The 12,642-nt window shown below is 34.4% G+C and overlaps 1 protein-coding gene across 4 annotated transcripts in view; it reads right to left on the reverse strand.

Moving 5' to 3' along the window:
* Window positions 1–12,642, reverse strand: part of LOC136038619 (receptor-type tyrosine-protein phosphatase R-like) — a 55,493-nt gene that overhangs the window by 16,869 nt on the left and 25,982 nt on the right. For all 4 annotated transcript variants that reach the window (XM_065721848.1, XM_065721847.1, XM_065721849.1 and 1 more), the window contains exon 3: window positions 7,985–8,243. In XM_065721848.1, the coding sequence (XP_065577920.1) occupies window positions 7,985–8,243 (259 nt within the window). The remainder of the gene's footprint in view (window positions 1–7,984; window positions 8,244–12,642) is intronic.

Consider the following 12,642-nt stretch of genomic DNA (forward strand, 5'->3'; position numbering starts at 1 on the left):
AAAAAAAGTTGTATGTATTTTTGTGTTGAGGGTTTGCATATGACGTCTTAATAATAAAGAAGAAAAAGAAAACTAAAAAAAGTAAAAAAAATAAAAAAAAACTAAAAAGAAAAAAAACTAAAAAAATGAAAAAAAAAATAAAAAAAGAAAAAACCTAAAAAAAATAAAAAAGGTAAAAAACTAAAAAACTAAAAAAGCTAAAAAATGACGTCTGAAAAATAAAGAAGAAAAAGGAAACTGAAAAAAGAAAAAAAAGTAAAAAACTAAAAAAACTAAAAAAAAAAAACTAAAAAGAAAAAACCTAAAAAAAAGAAAAAAAGGTAAAAAACTAAAAAGAAAAAATGCTAAAAAACTAAAAAAGCTAAAAAACTAAAAAAAAAGAAAAAATCAAAAAACAAAAAAAAGAAGAGAAAACAAATATATAAAAAAATAAGAAAGCTAAAGAACTAAAAGAAAAGAAAAAAAACTAAATAAAGAAAAAACCTAAAAAGAAAAAAAACTTAAAAAAAATAATAATAAACTAAATAAAGAAGAAAAACTAAAAAAGAATACAAATAAAAATAAAGAAGAAGCCTTATTTTTGAAAAAATGGGAAAATACTCCCCAAATTTCTTGGAATCTTAATGAAATCTCATGTTTTGTGTTTGTCCGCATATGACGTCTGAAAAATAAAGAAGAAAAACAAAAATAAAAAAATAAAAAATTTGTATAAAACTAAAAAAAGACTAAAAAGAAAAAAAACTAAAAAAGCTAAAAAAAAAAGAGAAAAAACCAAAAAACACAAAAAAAGAAAATAGAAAAATCTAAGAAGAAAAAACTAAAAAAAAACTAAAAAAATAAAAAAAGGTAAAAAACTAAAAAGAAAAAAACTAAAAAAGCTACAAAACTAAAAATAGAAAAAACTAAAAAGAAAAAAAAAATTAAGCAAGTTTGTTTTTTTGTATATATGAGGGATCTACGTCAGAATCTAAGCGTTTTTTTTTTTATCAAACATCAAAAAATATAACTTATGTTTCCAAATGACGTTAAGTCAAATTACTGCATTGTTTGGAATCATAATGACAACTTGCTCCCCTTCATCTCCTACAGAGTTATGGGAGAAATACAAATTTGCAAATGGCCGAGGATATATTCCACCAAATACAGCTAGAGAGGTCAGATATGATCTTGGACTTTACAACAGAAATTTATAACTGCACTTTAGTTATGATTGAAGAATTGTGCTTATCTATCGCAAACACACTTCTCGAGCATTTGGGAATACCTTCACCTAATCGTACTACTGCTATTTCCACATGTGTAGAATTGGATCATGAACAAAAGTTACAACACGATTGATCTATTGTCGTATGTACAAAAAAATATTCCTACGTTAACATCTGAACAAAAAGGCATTTATGATCAGATAATGCATTGTGTCGATAACCAAGTTGGAAAAATCTTCTTCTTGGATGCGCCAGGAGGTACTGGTAAAACGTTCCTAATTAGATTGCTTCTGGCATCAATTCGATCCAAAAATGACATAGCGTTGGCCCTTGCGTCGTCCGGAATAGCCGCAACGTTGCTGCCTGGTGGAAGAACTGCTCATTCCGCTTTGAAATTGCCTCTGAATATGCAATCTACAGAAACTCCCACGTGCAACATTTCCAAATCATCTGGGATGGGTAAAGTATTGCAGCAATGCAAACTTATTGTTTGGGACGAGTGCACAATGGCGCACAAAAATCGCTCGAGGCTCTTGAGCGATCATTGCAAGATTTGCGAGGAAATCCTAAACCCTTTGGCAGCACATTAATATTGCTTGCGGGAGATTTCAGGCAAACATTACCTATTATTCCTAGATCGACACCTCCGGATTAAATAAATGCTTGCCTGAAAAATTCTTATTTACCGGCACACGTAAATACATTAAAATTAACTATAAATATGCGCGTCCGATTGCAAAACGATCACTCAACATTTTCATATCAATTGCTAACGATTGGAAACAGAATGTTCCCAGTTGACTCAATTTCAGGACGAGTTTTACGCAGTTAAAAATTAGCACCTTGCACACGGATTGCTGGGGCACGTTCCAAAAAAAAATAAAATAAAAATAAAGAAGAAAAATAGAATAAAAAAATAAGAAAAAAAACTAAAAAAGGTGAACAACTGAAAAAATTAAAAAGAAAAAAAGAAAAAAAACTAAAAAAAAAAATATATATATATATATAAAAACACACAAAAAAAAAATTAATTAAAAAACAAGGGGTTACAAGAATTCAAAAACCTTAAAAAAGGAAACCAAAACTTTGAAGCTTAGTGCCCTTGGGACAAGAGCAGCCTAATGTAAAACGATATGTTTGAGGAGAGAACCCCTAGAAATGGGTCCAAAAAGTGCCAAACGTTTTTCTGATGGGCTTAATTTTTTTTTTGTTTCTAAATATATTGTTTGCTTCCTTAAATGGGTCCAAAACGCGCCATGTAGGTTTTTACTAATGGATTAAAAACTCGTGTCTTTAAATCATTTTTTTGTTTACTTTAAATTATATATTTTTTTTTAAGTAATTTACAGCCAGAAGTGCTTGGGCCAAGAGGAAGACAATGTACAAAAATAATTGTTTGGGACCAAGGTCCCTTAAAAAAGGGTACCGAAGAAGGGCCCAATACTTTTTTATTATGAGCCAGAAATATTTATCTTGAAGTGTTAACACTAAGACGAATGCAATGCAGAAGTATATTTAGAAAGAAAACATTTACTCCCTCGAATCGGGGCCTAACAAAGGGCAAAAAAATGCCCAATATCTTTTTCTCTGAACGACATGGAACTGTGAACCATTAAGCAAAAAAGGTCCAGCAAGTTTGGCATTATTTTTAGATATTTATTGAACGTTTCAGCAACTTCATCATTAGGGAGGGGTGGGGGTACGAAATTCTGAAGAAAGACTAAATAATGTAAGGCAATAGCTTGTTTTCTTTTTTCATTAAAAAAGGTAAACCAAAGAAATAAAAACAGAACGAATTTGAAAAGTAGAGAAACACCATGAGTAGGTTTCTATCTATATGTGAGAGAAACCTACTATAGTTGAATATAGGCGATGGTGAAATATGTTAACGCACCAAGACAATCTTTGTCTTTTCCCTTTTTTCTCAGTGTAATGTCTCTTCAACTCGTTTCAGTTTTTCCTCCTATTAAGATGATCAGTTGTTGCAATTACATCACACAGAGGAATCAAACCAGTAAGGAAACTCAAAATCGTCTCTATGACAAAAACAATCAATGGCATCTAGCGATCTAGTGTTACCCAGCAAAATCATTCGTTCTCTTTTTTCCCAAGCGTTGTGTCTTTTCAAATCATTTCAGTTTTTCCTCCTTTTAAGATGATCAGTTGTTGGAATTAGATCACACACATGCAAACCAGCGAGGATCACGCAAAATCGTCTCTATGACAAAAACAATCAAAGGCATCTAGCGATCTAGTATTACCCAGTAAAATCATTCGTTCTCTTTTTTCCCCAGCGTTGTGTCTTTTCAAATCGTTTCAGTTTTTCCTCCTTTTAAGATGATCAGTTGTTGGAATTAGATCACACACATGCAAACCAGTGAGGATCACGCAAATCGTCTCTATGACAAAAACAATCAATGGCATCTAGCGATCTAGTGTTACCCAGCAAAATCATTCGTTCTCTTTTTTTCCCAGCGTTGTGTCTTTTTAAATCGTTTCAGTTTTTCCTCCTTTTAAGATGATCAGTTGTTGGAATTAGATCACACACATGCAAACCAGCGAGGATCACGTAAAATCGTCTCTATGACAAGAACAATCAAAGGCATCTAGCGATCTAGTATTACCCAGCAAAATCATTCGTTCTCTTTTTTCCCCAGCGTTGTGTCTTTTTAAATCGTTTCAGTTTTTCCTCCTTTTAAGATGATCAGTTGTTGGAATTAGATCACACACATGCAAACCAGTGAGGATCCACGCAAAATCGTCTCTATGATAAAAACAATATATGGCATCTAGCGACCTAATGCTACCCGACAAAATCATAAACTTATTACAATAAAATTTCACCTTCTTAAGTGAAAAATATATGGAACTGTCCCTCCTGAATTTGAAAAACAAGGATCATCCATGGTACTAGATTTGCATTACATTTTTTGGAAAACAATAGAGAACCGGCAAAGATTTCAGTCAAGGCAGTTAGCCCAACAGGGAGTATCAAAACTGTCATATTATTCAATGACACTTCTTTTGACCTGATCCTTAATGTTTTCCAAAAAGGTATACTAGAGGATTCTTAGGGACTGCCATTCCCTTTTCTTTAAAAAGAAACTTCTGCTCCATTCAACCGATAAAACGAAATTCATTAATGATTCAAGTTTTGTTAAAACTGAATGTATCAATTAGTCCAGTAAAACTACGAAAAAAAGGTCAAACTTCGGCATTTGACCAATACAAATTTTTTTGGCAACAAAATATTCAGAAAAATTCGCTTAATAGCATCTTTTAATTAATTAAAATTAATTCTTTGGAGTAATAAACAAAAATTAAAAGGATCAGAACACTCTTACTTTGAGAAAAGATTTATTGCAAAAAGCCTACGGGCCATAGCATCACAAAATACAGTCTACAAACAAAGCTTGAGGATCTAAATACAGCTTTAAATAATACAAAGCAAAAGCACAACAAGTTCTAACATTTTAGCCAACAAACAAAAACTATAATAGAATCCAATTCCCAAAAGCCATATCAAGCAATCCTATCAAAAATGATTACCTAAATTTAATCACTAAACAAAGTTACACAACTATTTAATAGCACATGCGTTCCTCTCAGCCATCCACTCAATTAACCAGCATTCACTCCCAAACACTATTCCAAAACATTGATTCCACGACTCAAACAGCTCTTCACACTCGGATACAAAATGAAATAAAATTCTCATTCACACATCCACACACAGGGCGAAAGTATGTACCAGCCGCTTGACTAAGCTTTCCCAAAAATTTGATTCTCTCAGTTAAATCTAAACCATCCCCCTCTTACCAAAAACAAATTCTTCATATCCCCTCTATTCACCCCAAATTTAAAATAAACCTCATCCACCAGCCGGTCAAAAAAAAAAAAAAAAAAAAAAAAAAAAAAAAAAAAAAAAAAAAAAAAAAAAAAAAAAATCCAAATTGGGCTTAGATAATAATTGGCTCATTGTTATAAACGGGAAATTTTTAGAGTGACAGCTTTGGCTTATAACTACTTTAAAGTTATCACCAAAAACATCATACCTGACAGTTTTTGGTAATAGGGCTAACGACGCTTCTCGACTACTAAGGTCCCTGCGTCGACCCTGCAGCACGTTGCTACAACAAGGCTCGATCCCTGGGTCCCGTATTACTAAGCAAAGGTCAAATCCATTGACCCTTTAGAGGACTACTTGATAGTTTTGCTGAATTAACGTAAAATTTCAAAAATCATGTAGATCAAGTTTCAACAGAAGTAATTCGGTAGATAGATAGAACTGAATCTCATCTATGGAGTGATTTTTAAATTGTCAGTCTTTGGCTAATCCGTTAAAATCGTAGGACAGTGGAAAAACATAAATTGCAAAAGAACATAAACCTAAACAGAGGCAGCAGATCAATTCGTTACAAACTCTTTAATTTATACATTCATATGTATATATACATATTTATATTTATTTTATCTAGTTCACTGCCTTGGTCAAAAGTTTCACATACCGAGTTACATACCGAGTTCCATTATTATATTTCCTTTTTAATTATAAATTGAAAGCAGAAATTTAGTACAAACTCCGATTGCTTTCCTATTTATCAGAGTATAAAACACGCCAGACATTAAAACAGTTTCTAACGTTTGGACCACTGTTTAAGACACGATCACTGCACCAATTCAAAGGGATTGTAACAAGCAACAAAGAAATTTTTGAATAGAGTACAGAGTCTGAAAAATATGTAAACTTTCTTCAGGTTTCCACAAAGCAGCAACAAGTTTCGTTTTTCATATACAAAATTGATGTTGTAGAACGTAGTGTCTAGCTGAACTACCAGTCAGATTGGGCATGCGGCAAAATGGTAAAACAGCCATGTGGACCAAGTTAAATGTGGACCCCACCCCACCCCTTCCTCCCTAGTTGAGTCCTTGTTTCATGACGTAAAATCAAAAACGTTCAACGCAGCTGATATTTTTCCCCTGCTTCCATAAAAATCATGTTGCGGGACATAACTTTTTTTTTTTTTTTAGTTCCTGCAGACACATTGGGAATGCAGTAAAATAGATAAACAGCCATTAAAACCAAATAAAATCTGGAACCTCTCCCCCCTTTTTTTCTCCCTCTCTGATTGTGTTCTTGTTTCGTAAGATAATATAAAAAATATAATCCAAAATCAATATCGTATGATGTAGCTAATGCCTCCTTCTGTCCTCAACACCACCCAAGAGGATGGGCTCAAATCAAGACCACAATCCTCCTCCTTCCATAGTCCTCCTTAGAATAAAGGTACTTGTAGGATATACCCCTGCAGCTCAAGAGGTGAAGTTATGTTAATTCTAATAAAAATATACCTAAGTATGATAAAAATATAATACGTTGGCTACAAATTTGGGCCATATATTTGTGCATTAGGGGGGGGGGGGGTTAAAGTACAGCGGGTCTGCATGCAAAATGTGTTAGCTACAATTATTCTGGTATTATGAAGTAAGAATTGTTTTTTGACTTCATACTGTCAAAATATTTTACCCCCACCCCCTAATGTTCAAATATATAGCCCAAATTATTATTTTCATTCAATTCTGTCACGCCCACAGCTTAGATACCAATACAGTTATGAAAACTATCTTGCCCATGAGAAGCTTTTGGTACAGAGCTCTGAACTTGGCGCATCCTCCAAGCCCGCGCTCCGACGCGTAAATCGTACTACAACACCATAGGCGGGAACGCAATTTTGTTTTGTTGGATACACAGCTTCCACTAGCCACAGGTGATGGACCTGCATCCAGCACCGCGCACTGTGTCTCAAAAATAAATCGAGTTTCCATAACTGTATTGGTATCTAAGCTGTGGTCACGACCCTTTGTCTTTTCTCGTACCTAGTTGAAAGAAACCGGTTTACAGTGCGTCAATGCATGAACAACCTGAGTTGCAGGGGGGTATATCATACAAGTACCAGAATAAAATATATGTCCTGTATTGGCACAGTGTGTTTGATATCAGGTTGGTAATACTTGACCGAGAGTTCAAATGCAGCTGTAGCAAAACACTGCAGGGCTTGGCCTTTGACCCAGTGATGAGATTACACGGAAGCGTCTCCATATCAATCCAAACAAGAAGAAGAAGGTGAATAGAAAATATAATCAAAATCACAATTATTCGATGCAGGTAATGCTTCCTCCTTCCGTTTGCTGCTGCACAACTAAGAGTTGTGCTTTTGATCATTTTAACCTTTGAGTAAATAAGCTATCAAAATCCATCTATTCATTTTTATTTTTTTGAAAAATATTCTAAAGCTATTTAAGACATCTATATTCCTGTCATTAATGTGACTGAATCAAAATGAAGAGAATCAATTATTACCCAAAGAATTCAGAAGACACAAAATTTCTTTAGATATCAAAAAAAAAGTTTTCTATCTTAAGATAGAAAAAAAAGTTTTGATATTAAAATCTCCACTTTTCGTCAGTTTCTATAAGCGAGAAAAGTGAATATAATGCGTTTTGGAAAAACTAGAACCAAATCAAGGTCTTATAAAGGAAGAAAAATAGAAGACAAAGAATTATACCGATTAATACATCTTGTTTGGTTTGAGGAACGACCTACTGATCTAAGTTCATATACCCAATAACACACTTTGGATTAACGAAGGGTCCCAGGCAACAACTTGAAATACTGAAAAATAGTCCCCCTCCCAATGCAATTTTTTTTTAATTTCTACCCCCACCCTACAGTTTGATTTCTGGATATCTAGATGTTTACCTATTAATCAAATGCTTACCTTGACATAATTGGCATTAATATATTCAGCCAAAGGATCTATGGCCTCAAAGTTGGGCAGTTTTACCCTGGAATGCGCGTTGGGTATTACAAATTTGTACCGATTTTTCAATGTACTGCCAGCTATTTCTACTTTATGTGGATGATTGTTTGGAATTGACCAAAATTCTTCATGAAGACGAGGTATATCACATAGAGCTTCTTTCAACATATCAAAAGTTAGCAGCTTATGAGCACTCATTAAAAACCTTTCTGGAGACCTAAAATGAATTTCAACAAATCAAAACTAATCCTATTATAGTATATTTTAATAAAATCTTAGAGCATAAACATGAAGAATCAAGGTTTACAATTGTAGAGCTCAGAGTTTGTGACCACGCAAAATATATACATCACTAGCTGTTGGTGTGGCGCTTCGCGCCCACCCCCAAGCTCCTCCCCCGCGCGCATAAGTCGTTACGCGCCATTGTAGTTGTGTCCCTGTGTCCCACCTGTGAATATAGATATATATATATATATATATATATATATATATATATATATATATATATATATATATATATATATATATATATATATATATATATATATATATATATATATGTTTTTAACTATGTAAAACTTGCAAATATACAACATTTTTCGCTGTCCCATTGTCTGTGCATATAAATAGATTGTCAGGTTTACCGACTCTTGAACATGCATCATATAATTGTCCATGGAAAAAACAATCCGTATTCAGATCTATACCGCATTTTTCTAATGATTGCCCTTGAGCTTTGTCGATGGTGATTGCTAATCGAACATTCCCTGTGTCCCCGTCGTCATTTATATATCCCCCTGTGCCCCCCGGCGTCCCCGTTGTAGTTGTGTCCCTGTGTCCCGGTCGTCATTTATATTCCCTGTATCCCGGTCGTCATTTGTGTCCCGGTGTCCCAGTCTGTAATTTCTCTTTGAGTGTCCCGGTCGTCATTTATATTCCCTGTGTCTCGGTGTCCCGGTCGTCATTTGTGTCCCGGTGTCCCGGTCTGTAGTGTAATTTTTTATTTTTTTTTTAAGTTTTTCTCTTTTTTTAGTTTTTTCATTTTTATTTTTTCGTTTTTTTTTTTTTTTTGGTTTTTTAGTTTTTTTAGTTTTTTTTTCTTTTTAGTTTTTACCTTTTTTTTTCTTTTTTAGTTTTCATTTTCTTCTTTATTTTTCACACGTCATATGCAAACCCTCAAACATACAAAAAAACAAATATGCTTTAATTTTTTTCTTTTTTAGTTTTTCTATTTTTTAGTTTTGTAGCTTTTTTTTTTTTTAGTTTTTTATAATGACGTCAACTTACATTATTTTTTTTTTTGTTTTTTTCTCTTTTTTTAGTTTTTTAGCATTTTTAGTTTTATTAGTTTTTTTTTACCTTTTTTAGTTTTCATTTTCTTATGCGGACAAACTTACAACATGTTTTTATATATAGATTCCTCGGACCTTATATACGTATAATGACGTCATATACAAAGCCTTATATACTTATAATGACGTCAACTTATAATGACGTCATATACAAACATACAAAATACATACATGACGTCATAATGCTCAATCCTTATAATGACGTCAGTGAACAAACATGACTTAGTGATTATAGATAGATTATAATTTGAAAGACCCAGTTACCGTCAATTTACTAGTTTTTTTGGTTTGATAGTTGAAAAACGATGTGGTTAATGTTCAAATATCTGATAACTGAAAATTTTAAACCCTTTTCAACGCCCATTTTTTAGTTTAACAACAAATGAAAAATACTTTAGTAACTACTCGAGGATACATAATGTTGCTAAATACTTGACGTGACCCCACCAATATTTATACTCCCAGACATTACATAAGTGGATTGACAGTATGAAAACCGATGACACGTATAGACAATGCTTTAGATGCACAAATAATGCACTTCGGCTGAAACTCATATCTAGCACTGTGAATATGGCACTATCCTAGATATAATTACACACCTAATGTTTTAAATAAAGCTATATATTTTTTAATCTTTTTATGAATTTTGCCAAGCACAAAGATTACTTCTTGGCATTTAGGAAAGAAGATTTTGGGACCCAGTTTTATTTTTGTTACAAAGGTCTCAGTAATGATTGTAAAATTTGAAACATTTTGGACTTAGTTATGATTACTGGCCGAATCATAACCAGTTCAAGATCTTGGTTATTTGAAACTAATTTAAATTTCCTTCGACCAAATGAAACAAATTTGATCCATCCCACTAAAAACCATTGATTCCATCCCATTCCCGCTATACAAATTCTTTCCAATGAGTAATAAAATGGGATAACTTAGTTAGACAAGAAGTTTCATAAACTTGCAAAAAATGACTTCCTTAGATTGTAAATTTGAAAAAAAAACAAGGGCTAAGAGCTCATATGGCACTTGTGACGAGGCGAGAAGAGCTAAGAACCAAGAGATCACATGGTATGAGCTCTAACAAAATTCTATGAATCAATAGATTGATTTAAAAAGGAAAATAAGAGGCTTAATGCCGGTCAGGATTTAAAATAAGAGCTCTGGGTCACGATGTCCTTCTAAATATCAAAATTCATTAAGATCCGATCACCCACTCGTAAGTTATAAATATCTAATTTTTTCTAATTTTTCCTCTCCCTTTAGCCCCCCCAGATGATCGAATCTGGGAAAACGACTTTATCAAGTCAAATTGTGCAGCTCCCTGACACGCCTATCAATTTTCATCGTCCTAGCACGTCCAGAAGCACCAAACTCGCCAAATCACTGAACCCCTTCCCCCAACTCCCTCAAAGAGAGCGAATCCAGTACGATTCTGTCAATCACGTATCAAGGACATTTGTTTATTCTATCCACCAAGCTTCATCCCGATTCCTCCACTCCAAGTGTTTTTCCAAGATTTCCCCCACCAACTCCCCCCAATGTTAAACGATCTGGTCGGGATTTGAAATAAGAGCTCTGAGACATGAATTCTTTCCAAAAATCAAATTTCATCAAGATCCGATCATCTATTCGTAAGATAAAAATACCCCAATTTTCACGTTTTCCAAGAATTCCGGTTTCCCCCTCCAACTCCCCCCAACGTCACAGGATCTGGTCGGAATTTGAAATAAGAACTTTAAAGCACAAGATCCTTCTAAATATCAAACTTCATTAAGATCTGGTCACCCTTTCGTAAGTTACAAATACCTCAATTTTCAAAATCACCAACCCCCCCTCCAATTCCACCAAAGAGAGCAGATCCGGTCCGGTTATGTCAGTCACGTATCTTAGACAGGTGAATATTCTTCCCATCCAGTTTCATCCTGATCTCACCGCTTTAAGTATTTTCTAAGATTTCCGCCCCCCCCCCCAGCTGCCCCCCCCCCAATTACGCTTGATCCGGTTGAGATTTAAAATAAGATATCTGAGTTACGAGGTCCTTCTAAAAATGAAGTTTCATGAAGATCCAATCACTCCTTTGTAAGTTAAAAATACGTCATTTTTTCTTATTTTTCAGAATTAACCCCCCCCCCCAAATAGATCGGATCCGTTCCAATTATGTAAATCACGTATGTAAGACTTCTGCCTATTTTTCCCACCAAGTTTCATCCCGATCCCTCCAATCTAAGCGTTTTCCATGATTTTAGGTCCCCCCCACCCCAAACTTCCCCCAACGTCACCAGATCCAGTCAGGATTTAAAATAAGAGCTTTGAGACACAATATCCTTCTAAATACCAAATTTCATTGAGATCCGATAACCTGTTCGAAAGTTAAAATACCTCATTTTTTCTAATTTTTCAGAATTAACCCCTCCCCCAACTACCCCAAAGAGAGCGGATCCGTTCCGGTCATGTCAATCATGTATCTAGGACTCGTGATTATTTTTTACACCAAGTTTTATCCCGATCCTTCCACTCTAAGTGTTTTTCAAGTTTTAGGTTTCCCCCTCCCAAATCCCCCCCAATGTCACCAGATCTGGTCGGGTTTAAAATAAGAGCTCTGAGCCACGATATCCTTCTAAATATCAAATTTCATTGAGATCCGATCACCTGTTCGTAAGTTAAAAATACCTCATTTTTTCTAATTTTTCAGAAATAACTCCCCCAACTATCCCAAAGAGAGCGGATCCGTTCTGTTTATGTCAATCATGTATCTAGCACTTGTGTTTATTTTTCCCACCAAGTTTCATCCCGATCCCTCCACTCTAAGTGTTTTCAAAGTTTTAGGTTTCCCCCTCCCAACTCCCCCCCCCCCAATGTCACCAGATCCGGTCGGGATTTAAAATAAGAGCTCTAAGACACGATATTCTTTTAAGCATCAAATTTCATGGAGATCCGATCACCCGTTCGTAAGTTAAAAATACCTCATTTTTTCTAATTTTTCAGAATTACCCCCCCCCCCCCCCCAACTACCCCAAAGAGAGCGGATCTGTTCCGATTATGTCAATCATGTATCTGGGACTTGTGCTTATTTTTCCCATCAAGTTTCATCCCGATCCCTCCACTCTAAGTGTTTTCCAAGATTTTAGGTCCCCCCCCTCCAACTCCCCCTAATGTCATCAGATCCGGTCGGGATTTAAAATAAGAGCTCTGAGACACAATATCATTCCAAACATCAAATTTCATTAAAATCCCATCACCCATTCTTAAGTTAAAAATACT

Source organism: Artemia franciscana, chromosome 18, assembly GCF_032884065.1.
Source record: "Artemia franciscana chromosome 18, ASM3288406v1, whole genome shotgun sequence".
Classification (NCBI taxonomy): Eukaryota; Metazoa; Arthropoda; class Branchiopoda; order Anostraca; family Artemiidae; genus Artemia; species Artemia franciscana.